General features: G+C 38.1%; 2 protein-coding genes and 1 long non-coding RNA gene across 3 annotated transcripts; 2 read left to right on the top strand and 1 right to left on the bottom strand.

Moving 5' to 3' along the window:
* The first annotated feature begins 3,638 nt into the window (after positions 1 to 3,638).
* Positions 3,639 to 4,471, top strand: LOC130996609 (uncharacterized). The gene is made up of 2 exons (XR_009092696.1): positions 3,639 to 4,100; positions 4,264 to 4,471. It is a non-coding gene; the product is annotated as an uncharacterized LOC130996609 (long non-coding RNA).
* A 3,962-nt stretch (positions 4,472 to 8,433) lies between these two features.
* Positions 8,434 to 10,191, top strand: LOC130998431 (uncharacterized). Its single transcript, XM_057923846.1, has 3 exons — positions 8,434 to 9,015; positions 9,414 to 9,986; positions 10,066 to 10,191. The coding sequence occupies exons 1-3, from the start codon at positions 8,434 to 8,436 to the stop codon at positions 10,189 to 10,191; spliced, it is 1,281 nt and encodes a 426-aa protein (XP_057779829.1).
* A 415-nt stretch (positions 10,192 to 10,606) lies between these two features.
* On the bottom strand, positions 10,607 to 15,669 carry LOC130996608 (uncharacterized). The gene is made up of 3 exons (XM_057921902.1): positions 15,039 to 15,669; positions 11,016 to 11,699; positions 10,607 to 10,922 (listed from the first exon to the last, which is right to left on the bottom strand). Exons 1-3 carry the CDS (start codon positions 15,642 to 15,644, stop codon positions 10,761 to 10,763), a joined length of 1,452 nt encoding a protein of 483 aa, XP_057777885.1. The 5' UTR covers positions 15,645 to 15,669; the 3' UTR covers positions 10,607 to 10,760.
* Between the last annotated feature and the right edge of the window lie 2,604 nt (positions 15,670 to 18,273).

Genomic DNA, 18,273 nt, shown 5'->3' with positions numbered 1-18,273 from the left:
CTTCCCCATCTATAAATCCGCTGCCCTCTTTCCCCTCTGTAACTCAACAGTCACCGTTGCTCCATTCCCCTCTGTTTCGCCGGCGCTGCCTCCCTCTTCCCCCTCTGTAAATTCGCTCCCCTCTGTTCCGCCGCCGCCGCCGCCGTCTCCCCCCTTCCCCCTCTGTAAATCCGTCGACCACATATCTAAACTCCCCCTTCTCTTGCCTCTCTCTCTTCTCCACCCTCCATACTCGCGTCGCCCTCCCATCTCCCCCGCCCTCTCACCTCTGTCCTCTCGCCAGCGCCACTCACCTCTGCCCCCTGACACCACTTCCCTCCCTCCCCCCTTTCACTCCTCTGAACCAACCGCCATCAGCTTCCCTTCGACGAAGCAGCAGCGACGGGCTGCCGTCTCCGCCTCCGAACCCTAAATCCCCAAATCCAAATGCCACCCCTTCGATTCCGACGATGAGGCTGGGGGTCGTGCGGGGTCGTGCTGACGCCGGGGAAGGAGGCGGCGCAGGTGTGGCTCCGCCTACTGTTGCCGTCGCCTGGGAGATGAGGAAGAAACAAGAATAATTTTAAGTTATATTTAATTTCTTCTTAAACATATGGGACCTTCTAGTTGACAACACTAATTTCACACTTCTTAATCTCCGTGCCCAAAAGAAACAGGACAACATTATTGGGACCGAGGAAGTACTTTTTTTCGGTACAGAGATTAAGAATTTTGCTTTTGGAGTGTAAAAGTGTGTAAATACATGTGTGGCCACATTAATACAATCTAGTGTAAAATTATTACCAAAAATAAAAATATGACTATTTTAGTGGAAACACGACTATTCTAGTGAAATAGATGGAGTAATAAATATACAATCTTTGTCGACAAAAGGAATAGATTTTTAATGAAGGGGATCTTAAAATTAGAACTGAAATCAGATTTCAGAAAGCCTGCAACGAATTCACATCGTCAATTTGTTGAATTCCAAATTTCCACAAGCAGATATTGACAAGTTTCGAAATCGTTTCGACATCACACAAGAAAGAAGCATTTCATCCAACAAAATGCCTACTATTTTTTCAAATACAACCATCACAGCTGCATTTCATCGAACATATTACCTACACATTTTTTCATACACCATCACAGCTGCATTTTGCATGACGTATAAATAATTCCATAAAACTCAATGGATGGTCCCTGCCACGCATGCTTTAGCTCTCACCGCCGCAAAATCAGTTGCTGGAAGAGGCATTTCAGTTTCAGGCGATGGATTTGGGAGTCGGTTGAGCATGGGAGTGATTAAGGCATCAGTCAGCGCAGTTTCTGATATCAGAGAAGCTCGCAAAATCTCCAAAGCCTGCACCAATAAAAATAATCACTATCGTTGAACGCAGAATCATTAAAAAAAAAAAAATCACCTCTTTAGCTCCAATGTGTATCTCAGTTTCTTTCACATCCGACAAGGAGATTCCGAGGCGGCTGAGTTTCGAAACCATCGTTGCTATACGAAAAGGCTCCACTGTTAAATTATCATATACAATAAACACGTTTGATTCGTCATTGCCATCAATTTGAACAATCGGTTTCAAGGAAAAGTAACCTGTTGAGTATCGACCCTCGTCGTCGTTGTTGAAGGCTTCCTTCTCCGGGGCAGCAAAGCAGCGGCAACACAGCGGCGGAACAGCAGCAGGGACGGCGGCGGCAGGGGCAGCAGCAGCGGCGGCTGTCCTCCGGCAACAACGCAGCAGCAACAGCGGCGCAGCAACGAGGTAGCAGCAGCCTCGACAACCTGCAAGGAAAAACACACAAAGAGAGGAACAAGGGGCGTCGATCTTCTCGGCTCAGGTACAGCTCTCTTCCTCTCGATCACGCACACACTAAGCCACGAAGAATCACAAAGGGGACGTTGCTCTCGCCGGCACCACAATCGGCCAACAAGCCTTACACCTTCACCGGTAGCACCTCCACTCAAAGGAAGAACACTAAGCAATTTTCGTCTCTACTACAGCCACAGACCAAGGGCTCTTTAAATAGCCTACCATAGAAGGATCTAGAGAAGGAAGGTGGTAGCACCTCCACTCAAAGGAAGAACACTAAGCAATTTTCGTCTCTACTACAGCCACAGACCAAGGGCTCTTTAAATAGCCTACCATAGAAGGATCTAGAGAAGGAAGGTGAAGAGGTTCATGGGGGAGAAGAAGCGCAGGGGTCACAGCCCCAAAAGGGCACTAATTTTCGACTGGAAGGGGGAAATGGGAGGGCTGCCAAAATAAGGAGGATAGGGCATGGGCTTGTTGGGCCAAATTTGGGCCAACTAACAACATCTCCACCTTTGGCCCAATCACGGTATTGTGTGCATCAAAGAGGAAGCTGTACCATAATCATCATCGCCGAGCCCCCTGTTAAATCACAAAGAAATAACAGGGAAACACAAGACCACAAAGGTCAACGGGTAAACTAACCAAGTCAATTCCTGCAAAACACAAACAAGAGAAAGACAACCACCAAGCACGAAGCACACTAACACAAAGTTAGTCTAGCACAAAGGGCCACAAAGAGCTAGCACAGATCACAAAGTACACATGATCACGAAGATAACATGCGACACAAACGGTCATCACAAAGTAAAACTCACAAAGCCACATAGTCACAAAGCTACTAATCAATCACAAAGACACTAAGCCACAAAGACTCACATAGTCATTAAGGCACTAACCAACGAAGTCTCACAAAGCCACAAAGCCTAAACAATCACAAAGAACAACTAAGGCATTAAGAAAGAGCTCCACCTTAGAACACATCACTATTGGTTTCATTACCAATTACATTAGCATGCTCTACATCTTGTTTTTTCTTAGGGTGAGGACAATCCTTAATATAGTGACCAGTTTCACCACAGTTATAGCACTTCCTAGGCTTATATCTATGATTAGACTTATCATTAAATCTCTTTTCACCCCTAACATGCATGACTTTGTCCGGTTCTTGAACACAAATATAAGAATTTAAATCTAATTCCTTATTCTTTAAAGCACTCACAACAGTGTCAAGCGTCACATTATCTCTACCATACTTAATAGCAGATTTAACATCACTGTAAGAGTCATGAATAGCATTTAAAAGAGCATACGGAGCATACTCATCAATATGTTTATCACCCGTCAGTTTTATATCTTGAACTAACTTAGTGAATTCATCAACATTTTCATCAATTTTCTTATTCAAATCAAGTTTGAAACGGAAAAACCTTTCAATCAAAAATATCTTAGACGGCAACGAGGTTCCAATGTACAACTCCTCTAACTTAGACCATAGTTCTTTAGCAGAAGTCATTCTCCCTACTTTTCTAAGAACACACTCAGACAAGTTGAGAACAATAGCAGACAAGGCAAGACGATTCAATTGAGTTTTCTTTTTCTCATCAACATCTTCATCATACGAATCATCAATTACTTGATAAACATTTTGTTGAATTAAAATACATTCCATTTTCTGCTGCCAAAAACCGAAGTCCGTTTTACCATTAAAAGGAGCTAAACCATAATTTGCCAAAGAAGACATCGCAACACGAAGCAAATAATCACAAAGACTCACAAAGATTGACAACCACAGAGTTTACAGCGGAAGTAAAAATAATCACTATTCACGTGAATAGTAACAGCGAAAAATAATTAAATCAGAAAACAGAATTCGACACACGAATCCTAGATATCTACCAGCAGATAAGCACCAAGCCTAAACTGCACCAGATGGCAGCAACTAGAAATTGAAAAACAAGAGAGGTTTAAGCCGCTTTACCAGAGCGGGATCCTAAGGTCAGGACCCCGACTTACCAATGCGACGACGAGGTCAACCGTGGCTCTGATACCACTGTTGAGTATCGACCCTCGTCGTCGTTGTTGAAGGCTTCCTTCTCCGGGGCAGCAAAGCAGCGGCAACACAGCGGCGGAACAGCAGCAGGGACGGCGGCGGCAGGGGCAGCAGCAGCGGCGGCTGTCCTCCGGCAACAACGCAGCAGCAACAGCGGCGCAGCAACGAGGTAGCAGCAGCCTCGACAACCTGCAAGGAAAAACACACAAAGAGAGGAACAAGGGGCGTCGATCTTCTCGGCTCAGGTACAGCTCTCTTCCTCTCGATCACGCACACACTAAGCCACGAAGAATCACAAAGGGGACGTTGCTCTCGCCGGCACCACAATCGGCCAACAAGCCTTACACCTTCACCGGTAGCACCTCCACTCAAAGGAAGAACACTAAGCAATTTTCGTCTCTACTACAGCCACAGACCAAGGGCTCTTTAAATAGCCTACCATAGAAGGATCTAGAGAAGGAAGGTGAAGAGGTTCATGGGGGAGAAGAAGCGCAGGGGTCACAGCCCCAAAAGGGCACTAATTTTCGACTGGAAGGGGGAAATGAGAGGGCTGCCAAAATAAGGAGGATAGGGCATGGGCTTGTTGGGCCAAATTTGGGCCAACTAACAACATAACCGCGATCTATTTTGGGATTAGTTAGGCTTGTTTTTGTGTCGTAATCCCTAAAATATTCTTCGTCGATGAAATCTGCTACACTGGTGTATAAATTGTCAATATTCTTGAAAGGAATATTTCCATCCAAGCGGCGCACAGCTTCTGCTAGAGGAAGAGCGAGCACACTAAGAATAAACTTTACGAAATCCTCCGTAGCTTCAGCAAACAAAAATTTATTCGTCGATTTTTGCAAATAGACTTTCAAAATAATCTTGGCTGCAGTGTTAATATTTCCTCTCCCGATGTGAATAGGTTCAATCTTTGGGGAGATGGGGTTTCTCTGAATACTAGATCCGTCAACGGAGTCGAGGAAGTTAAAGACAGCTTCAGCAGATTCACAACCTATTGCAAAAACAGAGAAATTGATAGATAAAGTCATAAAACTACCCACATTTATGTAAGAAAACCTACTTCTATTCCGAGATACTCCCTCCGTCCCACTTCAAATGTCTTGTTTTCCTTTTTGGGCTGTCCCACTTCAAATGTCTTGTTTCCTTTTATAGAAAAAGTTATTCTCAAAAAGTAGGAATTTTGGGGCCCACATCACCTTTTTAACTCTACACCACACTATTTAATAATCTAATTAACATGTTCCTAAATAACCGTGCCGAAAAGAAACAGGACATTTCAAGTGGGACGGAAGGAGTACATTTTTAGGGTTAATTTTTGTCATTTATGAAAACAGACTAGAGTCACCAGACAATTCAAAATGAAAATACAAGCCACTTTTATCAAAAAAGAAACATTTCAAACAATCAATGTTGAAAAATGTATTCTAAAGAGTACTCACATCATGAATCCCAAGAGTCAAGCTCTTCGGCACCGCGCCATCGATGTCTGAAATGCCGAGATTGTTGAGCGTTTGCAAGAGACCAGAGTGCATAGGAACGACACGCAGATCATCGATTCATCGGAGATGACGAAAGTCGCCGTCTTGATTGTAAAAGCTCGACCAAGTTGAGGTTTTCCACAGACACAAACACCTATATCTGAAACATCGTTTTCATCTGTGTTTCCAGAATGCGGGCAGTCGGAGTCTGAGCAAATAGGATCTGCTGTTCGAAGAATATCGTATAAATGCTCATGCAATTCAGCTGCCAACGACTTGCTTCCAATATACACAGGCGGCTTATCATCGATCACATTGAAATATTTATTACTCCCTCCGTCCACCAATTAAAGGCCTAGGGGAAAAAACACGAGTTTTAAGAAAAAGTGTATTTTTATTAGTTGAATGGAGAAAGGGTCCCACTTTTTTGTAAAGAATCTTTGACTTTTTTGATTAAATAATGAATAAAAACTTACCAAAAATAGGTAGGCCTTGTTTTTGTGGACGTCCCAAAAAGGCAAGTAGGCCTTGAATTGGTGGACGGAGGGAGTATAATCAATAATCATATTGAAGTACGCAGAGTACTCTAAGCATCCAATAATCGGTTCGTCGTCGATGAAATCTGCCAGAATTCTCAAGATTTTTCCTAATGAAAAGGTGAGGAAGCCTAACAGAGCGTGCGACGAAGCTGTTGGCTTCTGCAAATAGTACCTTGGATTTCTGTTTGTTGATCATCACTTTCAGAGACAACTTGTTACCATCAACGCTAGACATTGTGTGTGTATATGTCTTGTAAGGGAAGAGAGAAAACAATGGTGATTAATGTTTAGAATTGGTAGAGATGGCCGTTTGGTTTTATAAGTGCAAGAGAATTAATTAACCAAGAGTCTCTTCTCTTGTCCATCAAAATTCTACTACACTTTTCAACTGCTTTCATCTGAATCAGTTAATTAGACTTAATTAATGCAACATGGGATTTAATTACGGGATGAGCCTTTGTAGTTCCAATTTTTTGTTGAGAAAGCCAAAAATAAATTAAAGAACACTTGGAATCCTCTAGAACTTTAGGCGTCCAACTTTTAATTTTTCCCTTTTGTTATTTTTATTTATCCATTTTTGAATGGGATCCTCTCACAATTTAATGTGTACTACCATATCTCACTCTTAATTTCTTATATTTATAATTATTTTTTAAATTTTAATTCATTATATTTTAGTATAATTTTAATATAATTAGCTAGGGTCCATTCATTAGTGTTTATAATTAATGTTTATATTTATTTGAATTAATAATGGATTATTTGAACTAATTAATTCAAAAAATTAGGATATACTCCCTCCGTCCCATAAATAATGGCCTGTTTCTTTTGGGCACGGAGATTAAGAAATGTTGAATTAAGGAGATAAAGTGATGGGCCACACATTTAAAGATATTATTAGTAAAATTAATTATTAGCTAATCTACTTCAATTATGATGGCACCACCACCATTTCCCCCTCTTTTTCAATACTCCGGCAACACAGCCGTCCGACCAACCACTCCGGTAACACCAACCTCCCGCCACTCCTCCACTGCCAACACCAGCAAACCCATCTCTCCCATTTCTCCAATATGAAAAAACAGAATTCACCCAACGAATTGAAACAAAAATTCAAATTGCTAAAAGTAAATGCAGAATCAAAATTCAAATGGAAGCTTCATCAAAATTCATCCAAAATCAAAATGGAAGCTTCATCAAAATTCATCCAAAATTCAAGACTGCTTCAATCCGCCTCCCGCCTCTGCCCTCCACCGACGGAGTCTTCTCCAGACGCCGGCAAAGGCCACGAACACAGCAAATCCGGCGGCGAGCCCCAATCGCATGGATCTTCAGTGTCAGTGACGAACTCACCGCTCAGGTAACCAGACCATTGGCTTTTCATCATCGCGGCGCGTAAAGAACGGAGAATCGGAGTAAATGGGGGCGCACGGTGGAGAAGCCGTCGAGAACCACAGGAAAGAGGCGGCTCACGGTGGAGACGCTGTCGAGAACCACAGGAAACAGGCGGCTCACGGTGGAGAAGCCGTGGACAACCACAACAAATAGGCGGTCGAGAACCATAGGAAACAGGCGGCTCACGGTGGAGAAGCCATGGACAACCACAGCAAAGAGGCGGCGTCTCTTGAAGCAGGCGAAAAATTAGGGTTTCCGATCAAAGAGACGAAGCGGCGGAAGAGAGAGAAATAGAGAGAGCAAAAGAAAGATGCCGTATGTGAAAGGGTTAGGTGAAAATTGAAGTTAAATTAGAACAATTAATTAAAGAGTAAGTAAACCCTAATTATTTCCTAAAAAGGAAATAGGCCATTATTTGTGGGACAACCCAAAGAGGAAAACATGCCATTATTTATGGGACGGAGGGAGTATATTTTTTTTGAAATTTTAGTTTTTAGTGATAAATATTAATTAGAGTTCATCATATAAAAATATTTTTTTTTATGTAAAATTGATACTTAAAAGTAGAGAAATTAAGAATGAGACACGATGATACACAATGAATTGTTGGACGAAGGATCCCATCCGATTTTTTTTGGATCAAAAGTGTTTCTAAAAGAAGTAAAAATTGAAATTACAAATTAAGGCTCATAATTCCGTAATTAAATACAATGTTGCATTAATTAAATGTAATTAGTTATGATGAAAGCAGTTGAAAAGATGTAGTAGAATTTGGTGAGACAAGAGAAGAGACTCTTGATTAATTCTCTTGCACTTATATATAAAACCAGAAGGCCGTCTCTCTACCAATTCTAAACATGATGGAGATGAAGCTGTTTGTGCATTCATGGAAAAGCATGGTCGTTTATTGAAGTTGGAAGCAAAGAAGTGATTTCATTATTTATTTTCAATAATTCTTATGGGCTTTTTTCTTTATAGTATTTAGTTTATAGTTCAAGACTTGTGGGCTTGGCCTTTTATTTTTTACTATAAGTATGAGTTTTACGTATGATGCAAGACAGAAAAGCTTATGAATGAAAATCTAGGGTTTTCCCTACTCTCTGCGTGACGCTACGCTGCATCAAAACATCAATCACCATTGATTTCTCTCTTCCCTTACAATGTCTAGCGTTGATGGTACAAAGTTGACTCTCAAAGTGATGATCAACAAACAGAAATCCAAGGTACTATTTGCAGAAGCCAACAACTTCGTCGCCGACGCTTTGTTAGGCTTCCTAACCTTGCCCTTAGCAAAGATCTTGAGAATTCTGAGATATCATGAGATGTACTACGGCTACAAGGCACCAGTCATTGGATCTTTAAGCCGCTTGTACATAAATCTATTTTGTAGTGATAATTCCAGTAAAAACGATGATAATAAATTGTTGTTTATGGGAAGCATGTCGTTGGAAGTTGAATACAGGAAATTATTAGGCGATATTTTTCCAAAAGATTATATTTGTTCAGATTCCAACTGCCCTCATTATGGATACGCAAAGGTAAAAGAGGTTTCTGAAATAGGTATTTGCGTCTGTGGAGAACCTAAATGTGGTCGTGCTCTCACAAAGCCGGCGACATTTGTAATCTCCGATGATCTACGTGTCGTTCCTATGCACTCTGGTTTCTTGCAGACGCTCAATAATCTCGGCATTTCAGACATCCATGGCGCGGAGCCGAAGAGCTTGAATCTTGAGTTTCATGATGTGAGTTTTTAGAATTCATTCTCTTTCATTATTTTTCCTAATTTATTTGACAACAATATTAATTTGGTGAAAATTAAAAACACCCACATTATTTATGTATAATTTGAAGCTCTTGAATTGAATAGTAACATTATCGTGAAAATTAGTGATGCTTTGACATTGATTGTTTGAAATGTTTTTTTTATATATATATAATTTTTTTTCTTGTGTTCAACTAAAATTGGATTGTATTTCATTTTGAATTGTCTGGTGTGTTTTCATAAATAACAAAAATTAACCTTAAAAAAGTGTATGGCCTCGCATTATTTTCCCCTTTTTTTCATATTTATATGGAAGTAGGTTTTTTTTACATAAATGTGGATAGTTTTATCTATTAATTCCACTGGTTTTTGCATTAGGTTGTGAATCTGCTGAAGCTGTCTTTAACTTCCTCGACTCCATTGACGGATCTAGTATTCAAAAACTCTGAGATAAAGCCCATCTCCCCAAAGATTGAACCTATTCACATGGGGCGAGGAATTATTAACCATGCAGCCAAGATAATTTTGAAAGTCTCTTTGCTTAAATCGACGAATAATTTTTTGTTTGCTGAAGCTAAGGAGGATTTCGTAGAGTTTCTTTTTAGTATGTTTGCTCTTCCTCTAGCAGAAGTTGTGCGCCGCTTGGATGGAAATATTCCTTTCAAGAATATTGATAATTTATACACGAGTGTAGCAGATTTCATCGACGAAGAATATTTTAGGGATTACGACACAAAAACAAGTCTAACCAATCCCAAAATAGATCACGGTTATTTTTCATTGAAACAGATTGTTCAAATTGATGGCAATGACGAATCAAAAGTGTTTATTGTAAGTGATAATTTAACAGTGGAGCCTTTTAGTATAGCAACGATGGTTTCGAAACTCAACGACTACGGAATCTCCTTGTCGGATGTGAAAGAAACGGAGATACAAATTGGAGCGAGAGAGGTAATTATTTATTTTTCATATTTTTTTTATATTATTATGATTCTGCGAGGAATGATAGTGATTAATTTTATTGGTGCAGGCTTTGGAGATTCTGCGAGCTTCTCTGGTATCAAAAACGGCTCTGACTGATGCCTTAATCACTCCCATGCTCAGCCGACTCCCAAAACCACAGCTCGAGAATGCAACTAATCTGTTCGGTCTGTGATGGTGGTGTGTGAAAAAAGTGTAGGCAATCTGTTCGATGAAATGCTTTTAATTTTCTTGTGGAGAGTAGAAACGATTTCGAAACTTGTCAATGTCTGTTGGGGGAAATTCGGAATTCTTCAAGGTTGCAAATGTTGCTTTATGAAATCTGATTTCAATTCTAATTTCAAGATCCCTTTTTTTTATTCCGTTTTAATGCTAGCTACAAATTCATGGTGTGAGAGAGAATAAAGAAGAAGGGGTCAGGGGGATGGAGAGCAATTGATTTGTTTATTTATTTTATATCTTTTTTCTTCAAAAAAGAAAAACGAAAAGAAAATAATGGTAGATAACTAGCCATATTTACATCTAGATTTATCTGTGATAAGATTCATCAAAATATTCTCATCAAAATTATTTGTTTTCTGCTAGAGAGATTTATACATAAACAAGTAGAGCAGATTACAGCAAAATCATAAGTTTCCAGCTAGATTTATACATAACAGGCAGAGCACATTGCACCAAAACATCTATCCATAATAAGCAGGAAACAAGTTCTATTACTACAATGCACAGCATGATTAGTGAAGCTCATGGTGACACCTTTGTCTTTGGCCTTTTGTTTGATGTCTTATTATGAAGGCCATCGCTTTGAGCAGAATTTGAAGCCACAGACGCCTTTGTGATATGTTTGACGAGCCCATCTGCCAAAGCAGTCGTCGATCTAAGAGCTGCTTTCAGTATGCTTAAACCCTGAGAAAATGAAACAAATGGATACTTCAGCACAAGAAACAAATCATACATGTAGTATAACCAACACACATTCCAAAAAACAACCGTTTTTACCTCTTTCAACCCAATCTGCACCTCCATTTCTTTGACATCAGATGGAGGGATCTTCAACTTGGAGAGAATGGCAGAGTTTGAGAAAAAACATTTTAAAAAAGTTAAATCATCGGATATCTTAAACATCCCAGGTTTGACATAGCATCCTTGATCTCCCTTTGGGTCTTTGTAACGCATCCAAGAACCTTTTCCAATTGTTTGATCGGAGGAATCTGTAATGCTTTCATAATAATATATAGAATTAACAATCTGTTCAGAGAGAGAGAAAATCTGGTTCTTGGAAACATAGTAGGGAGGAAGCTGTGGTTCTTGCAGCCTTCTCTTCGCATCTCCTGTAATGAAATGTTTGTCTTTGATAAGATTTGATGTGCTTTTGTACAAATTGTCAATGCCCTTGAAACAAGTCTTGCCCCTCAAAAGGGACACCACTCCTCCCAATGGGATAGTCAGAAAACTGAGAATGAAATCCACAAAATCTTCCCTTCCCTTCACAAACAACAATTTGTTGGTAGATTTTTGCATTAGAGCTGTCACAGTCATTCTCTTAGAGCTGGTTGATTCTAGCTCTATCTTGTCTAGTAAAATGTCCTCTAGCACATAACCCATGTTTTTGTTGATAACACAAAGAATGACATCCGTTAGCGGAGTCTTGGAGAGTAAAGATCGCTTGAGCAAATCCACAATCTAATAACATGAAACAGTAAAAGGTATCCTCATTAGCATTATCAAGCCACGTCAACTTTAATTTTTGCTGGAAAAATTCATCTTGGGAAAAATCAGAAACAATCAAAAGGTTATATATTTTTGTCTAATTTTTAAAAGTCATGGGAAAAACGAAAATCAGATAAAAGTTCGTGAATTTTGGCGCTATTTGCCCAAGATTTAATTGCACTTTATTATAAAACTCGTAAAATTGCAAAGCATATCCTTTTAAAGATTAAACGTTTTTCGTAAATGAAAAATTTGTGCAAATTGAATTAAATGAATGTGTGATGCCCATTAGGTGCTAAAATGCCAGAAATTATTTAGTAGCTTGATAAATTTCTTTCTACTCAATCTGCATTTTCTTCATTGCAAGAGTTCTCACTGAAAGTGATGATCAATAAAGAGAAAACTAAGGTACAATCACATATAACACAAGAACATCGATCAATTTTAGAGGTGAATAATCATTAATCCATAAACTTGAGCAAAAACATGGAAATGACTAGAAAATGAAGGACAATAATTTGTCAGCAAAATCAAATAAAGCAGCATAGCTATCAATAACAAGTTCAAACTATTACATAGATGAGCAGAAATCATAGCTCTCTCTCTGGTTGTTTCTTCAGCAGAGCATCAGTTAGAGCAGAAGTTGATGTAAGAGACGCTTTCAATATGCTCAAAGCCTGCACCACCAAACTTCCTCACTCAACATCTAAACATACACAAAGGTAACAATGATTTCAAATAATATTTACCTCTTTTAATCCGACTTGCACCTCCATTTCTTTGAGATCAGACCTAGGGATTTTCTGCTCATTGAGACTGGAAAAGACTGAATAAACACAAAAAGGTGTCACAGTTAAATCATCCATCACCATATAAGTTGTTGCTTCGTAAAGATATCTCCCCTGCCCTTTGGGAAACGTACTGGAAGAAAACCCGCAGAATTTAGTATACTCATCAGGCAAGCATTCTTGATCGAGGGGAAGAATGTAGTTTTCAGAAATGCAACCATGAACCACATTAGGCTTCATTAGCCTGTTTTTAGTACCCGGGCTCCGGAAATACTTGTCGTGGATGAGATCAGCTGTGCTCCGGTACAAGTTGTCTATAGCCTTGATACAAGTCTCACCGGAAAGAAGATGATGAACGCCTCCAACTGGGATAAAGAGGAGACCAAATAGAAACTCAACAAAATCTTTCTCAGCTTGAGCATACAGAAACTTCCCGCTAGACTTTCGTACCACGACTTTCAAGACCATATTCTTCGATTTGGGATTTTCTTGGATTTCAATCTGATTAACTGAAGCCTTCGGCTCGGAATCAAGAACTAGACTTGCTTTATTTAGTATGAGGTTTGACAATGGAGTTGGGGAAATGAGGGAAGCCTTCAGCAAACGCAACATCTAATCACAATAGGCAGGTACAGTTTGTAAGCAAAAACAAAGATAAAGGAATGAAACTGCAGATAGAAGAATCAAGATTCACCTCATTCAACCCAATCGTCACTTCAATCGCCTCACCCTCATCCGTGTCTGCAATGCCAAGAATGCTGAAAATTTGACAGAGTCCTGTCAAGTTGGGGAATATCTGAAGATCATCAGAGATTACGAAAGACGATCTATACATGGTGAAAACTCCGTCTTCAAAAGCAGCTTGAGGCACCTTTTTAACTACTTCTTTTTTCATGGAAGAGAAACCATATTTGCATCTTAGGCATTGACCGGCATTATCGTAGTACATGCTTTCATTAAGAAATATACTACAGCCCCTAGGACAATAGAAGAATTCAGCAGGGTGGAATTCAGCGATGTCCAGTTTCAGCCTTTCGTGTACATCTTCAAATGAACTTTTTGGATTGAGCAGAGCCTCCTTAGCACCCTCCGTCACGAAAAGGGAGCTATCGAGATTTGCTACGCTATGGTACAAACTGCTTAAGCTTCCAATGGTAACTGCCTCATTATCTCCACGGTGGTTGTCGAGGACTTTGAAGATTCTTCCCAACGGCAAAGTCAAGAAGCTCAACAAAATATCGACAAAATGGTTGTCGGCCTCTGCAAAGAGAACCTTATTTCTCTCTTAATTTGTTATCACTTTCAACGAGAGCTTCATACCCTCTTTAGCATCAGACATTCTGTTAGTATTTAGTGGTGCAAAACAAAGACTAATGAGAGATTAAGATTCTTCTGCAACCACTCCCGTTTTAATAGTGGAAGATGAAGTTAAACCAAGAGTCGTTTTAAATTTTTAATTAACTTTGAATTGATTGCCCCACCGATTTCCAAGAACCACTCGAGAATGTCTTGGAACCAGAAAATTAAAGGACACTTGAAATCCTCTGGTATTTTCGGCGTTCAACTTTCAATTTTTTCATTTTGTTTTTATCCTTGGAATCCAAGAACTTTCAAAAGGGAAAAATTAAAAGTTGGAAGCCAATAAAAAGGGTTATTATACACTTTCTAACAGTGTTGATAATATATGATAATTTAACAGCAGAGCCTTTTAGTATAGCAGCGATGGTTTCGAAACTCAACTGCCTCGGAATCTCCTTGTCCGATGTGAAAGAATCGGAGATACAAATTGGAGCGAGTTTTCGATTTTTTTTTTATGACGAGGGAATCTTGCCGTTGCGAACTTGCGATAGTGATGAATTTTATTGGTGCAGGCATTGGAGATTCTGCGAGCTTCTCTGGTATCAAAAACTGCGCTGACTGATGCCTTAGTCACTCCCATGCTCAGCCGACTCCCAAAACCACAGCTCGAGAATGCAACTAATCTGTTCGGTAAAATGCAGCTGTGATGGTGGTGTGTGAAAAAAGTGTAGGCAATCTGTTCGACGAAATGCTTCCAATTTTCTTGTGGAGTGTAGAAACGATTTCGACACTTGTCAATATCTGTTAGGGGAAATTCGGAATTCTTCAAGGTTGCAAATGCTGCTTTATGAAATCTGGTTTCAATTCTAATTTCAAGATCCCTTTTTTTTATTCCGTTTTAATGCTAGCTACAAATTCATGGTGTGAGAGAGAATAAAGAAGAAGGGGTTAGGGGGATGGAGAGCAATTGATTTGTTTATTTATTTTATATCCTTTTTCTTCAAAAAAGAAAAACGAAAAGAAAATAATGGTAGATAACTAAATATGGTAGATAAGTAGCCCGTGTTTTCGTTGCTAACACGAAGAACGACATCCGTTAGCGCAGTCTTGGAGAGTAACGATCCCTTGAGCAAATCCACAATCTGATAACATAAAACAGTGGAAGGTAATGCATAATTCATAAATCCATGGACTTACTAAGAAAGATGAACACAAAAAAACTCACCTCATTGTATCCAAGAGTCACATTCAATTGCTCTGCGCCTTCTGTTACAACGATGCCAAGATAGACGAGAGTTTCCATCATAGATCCCGGCTCATAGGGGGCGAGCTGCAGATCATCAGTTACTAAAAAATGCAGTCCTTCCACAAGAATCCCATCACCACCAGCTTGAGGTTTTGGCTCGATTTCGCCCATAGCTCTGTTCAATGGCTTGCCACAATCACATGTACCAGAATCATAGTAGATGCTCACGTTTCTAAAACTTTTCTTCTTACAATCCATGTCTCCACATCTGAAATGCTTTACTGGTCCACTCATGAATGAGTTACTTGGATTGAGTAGCATGTTCTTACCACCATCTGTCCAGAAATAGTCACTACGAAGAGTTGTTAAGTGCCTATACATCGGTGTTAAGCTTCCAACAACGGGTTTCTTATCCAAATAATGCTCCTCGAAGACCCTCACAATCTCCCCCAATGGCAACATCAGAAAACTTAGTATAACCTCTGCAGATTTGCTGTTGGCTTCTGCAAATGGAACCTTTGTTTTCTCTTTATTCACCATAACTTTAAGGGACATCTTTACATCCTTGGGTATTGCAGACCTCATGTTTGGTTCTACAATGGCAAAGACAACAAAAATCAACAGGGGAAAATTTTAAGCCACTAAGAATTGAATTGAATGTGCCATACTTGGATGTTTTCAGTTTTGCTTCCATACTCCCTCCGTCCACAAAAAAAAGTCTCTTTTTGTCATGTTGAGATGTTCACAAAAATTAGTCTGTTTTCATTTTTGGAAATTATCTATCACATGGTAGGCCCAGTTATCCAATCACAATATAATTAATTATCATTATAAATACTACTACTTTTTAAATCGATAATGTTCTCCACTCACAATACAATAATCATTTTTATTAAAACCTGTGTCGTCCACCATTAGAAATACACGGAGGGAGTAGGTCCTTAATGCGGCTAATGCCTAGTTCTTCTTTCTTCGATACGTGTGGCTTCTGAATTTTGTTAACAGCTACAAAAAGTAATAAGCTTGCCACAAAAACCAGTAATGATATTTTTTGAGTAAAATTAAAAGATATTGGCTTCGTTATTCAAAAATATTCATTTTGCCATTTAAATATTTCCACGAAAAAAATATATTTATTCTATGTTCCTATTTATTTATAGGGATTATAGCCAAAAAATACACGAACTTTGATAAAAGTTGTAATTTTCACCTGAACTTTCAAATTAGCCAAAATATACCTGAACTTATATTTTTTGTTGTAAATTTCACCTCGACGGAGTTCAATCATTGCAAGTTCAGGTGAAATTTACAACAAAAAATATAAGTTCAGGTATATTTTGGCTAATTTGAAAGTTCAGGTGAAAATTGCAACTTTTATCAAAGTTCGTGTATTTTTTGGCTATAATCCCTTATTTATATTAATCAGAAGCTCTTATTTTACTCACAATACTCAACCAATTTATAAAACTTTAAGTTATTAGATAAATAAGAAAACTAAACTAAACTAAATTATTGCGAAAGTATAAAACTCAAGTTTTCGTGATCAATATATAGTTCTAGGATTTGTAGTAAATTTCTTTATAGTAGAATTTCAAAAGAGAAAGAAGCCATGCAAATTGAATTAAATGAATGTGCGATGATTAGGGGCTACAATGTAAGGAATTATTTACTAGCTCAAGAAAAATTTAACCTATAATGGAAGTTGATCCACCACTCCCTTCTCTTGTCCAACAATATTCAACTAGACTTTTCAATTGCTTACAGAATGAGTTAACTAGATTTAATTAATGCAACAAAGATTTAATTACGATGAGCCTTTCTCAATGAGATTGTAATTAATTAGTTATGATTTTATTGTGTCAAGAAATTGAAAAACATTAATATGATATTTGAATTCAAAAAAAATTTATTATTAAATGAGAAATATGGGGAAATTAAATTTTGTGTGAAAAAATGAATTTTGTGAGCGGATCCCATCCAAAAATGGATAAATTAAAAGTTGGAGGCCAAAAAGTACGAGAGGACCAATTTCCAAGTGTTCTTTACTTTTTTTTTCACAAAATCTTGGGTACACTTGGATGTACTGTACAACCAGGTCAATTCGTACCCAAAATAGTTATTATTTATATGGGTTGGATCAGGATATGAGTTCAAATAAGGGTGTGGGTCAAAGTTTAAGTGAATGTGTAAACCGATTGTACGATACACCTGAGTGTACCCAAGACCGCCTTTTATTTTTTTGGGGGGTTTCTAAGAAAAAAAATTGGAACTACAAAGGCTCATCCCGTGATTCAATCCCATGTTGCATTAAGTCGAATTAAGTGATTCTGATGAAAGCAGTTGAAAAGTCTAGTAGAATTTTGATGGACAAGAGAGAAGAGACTCTTGCTTAATTCTCTTGCACTTAACCGGACGGGATGTTGCATTAATTAAGTCTAATTAACTGATTCTGATGAATGCAGTTGAAAAGTCTAGTAGTCTTTGTGATGATGATAATTATAAGTATCACAATTGCGTCACACAAAAATTTCAACGAGTAATCAACAAAAAATTAAAGACATACTACTAATTTTTTTTTTTAATATGTTCACAGATTTGACCATTAAAATGGCGAATCTTCTTCCAAGTATTAGCCGAAATGGGATCTTCTGTCCCAAAATATAGTGTGTACCACGTGTATCACTCTTCATTTCTTTCTATTTTTAAATTATTTTTTTATTCAATTTTAATTTATTATGCTTTTATATAATATAAAGATAATTATTAAGGGTTCACTCATCCATTTAGGGTTTATAATTATTATTTTTTATTTATTTGAATTAATAATAGATTATTTGGGTTCATTAATTCAAAGTCATGGTATATAATTTTTAAAATTTTAATTTTTCAATGATAAATACTAATTAGAGTTTATAATATAATAATAATTTTTATTTTTATAAAAAATCATTTATAAAACAAAGAAATGAAGAGTGGTACACATGGTACCAGATGGGATCCTCTGTCCCACAATATTGTGTGTACCACGTGTACCACTCTTCATTTCTTTATTTTATAAATTGTTTTTTATAAAAATAAAAATTATTATTATATTATAAACTCTATTTAGTATTTATCATTGAAAAATTAAAATTTAAAAAATTATATACCCTAACTTTGAATTAATGAACCCAAATAATCTATTATTAATTCAAATAAATATAAAAAATAATTA

The sequence above is a fragment of the Salvia miltiorrhiza genome, chromosome 8 (genome assembly GCF_028751815.1).
Source record: "Salvia miltiorrhiza cultivar Shanhuang (shh) chromosome 8, IMPLAD_Smil_shh, whole genome shotgun sequence".
Classification (NCBI taxonomy): domain Eukaryota; kingdom Viridiplantae; phylum Streptophyta; class Magnoliopsida; order Lamiales; family Lamiaceae; genus Salvia; species Salvia miltiorrhiza.
The sequence above is the reverse complement of the archived record's forward strand: the minus strand, read 5'-3'. Positions and strand labels throughout refer to the sequence as shown.

Coding starts and splice junctions, on each gene's coding strand:
- LOC130998431 (XM_057923846.1), top strand. CDS start 8,434: ATGTCTAGCGTTGATGGTACAAAGTTGACTCTCAAAGTGATGATCAAC. Junction 9,016..9,413: donor TGAATCTTGAGTTTCATGAT/GTGAGTTTTTAG, acceptor TTTTTGCATTAG/GTTGTGAATCTGCTGAAGCT. Junction 9,987..10,065: donor TACAAATTGGAGCGAGAGAG/GTAATTATTTAT, acceptor TTATTGGTGCAG/GCTTTGGAGATTCTGCGAGC.
- LOC130996608 (XM_057921902.1), bottom strand. CDS start 15,644: ATGAGGTCTGCAATACCCAAGGATGTAAAGATGTCCCTTAAAGTTATG. Junction 11,700..15,038: donor TGACTCTTGGATACAATGAG/GTGAGTTTTTTT, acceptor TCATGTTATTAG/ATTGTGGATTTGCTCAAGCG. Junction 10,923..11,015: donor TGCAGATTGGGTTGAAAGAG/GTAAAAACGGTT, acceptor TCATTTTCTCAG/GGTTTAAGCATACTGAAAGC.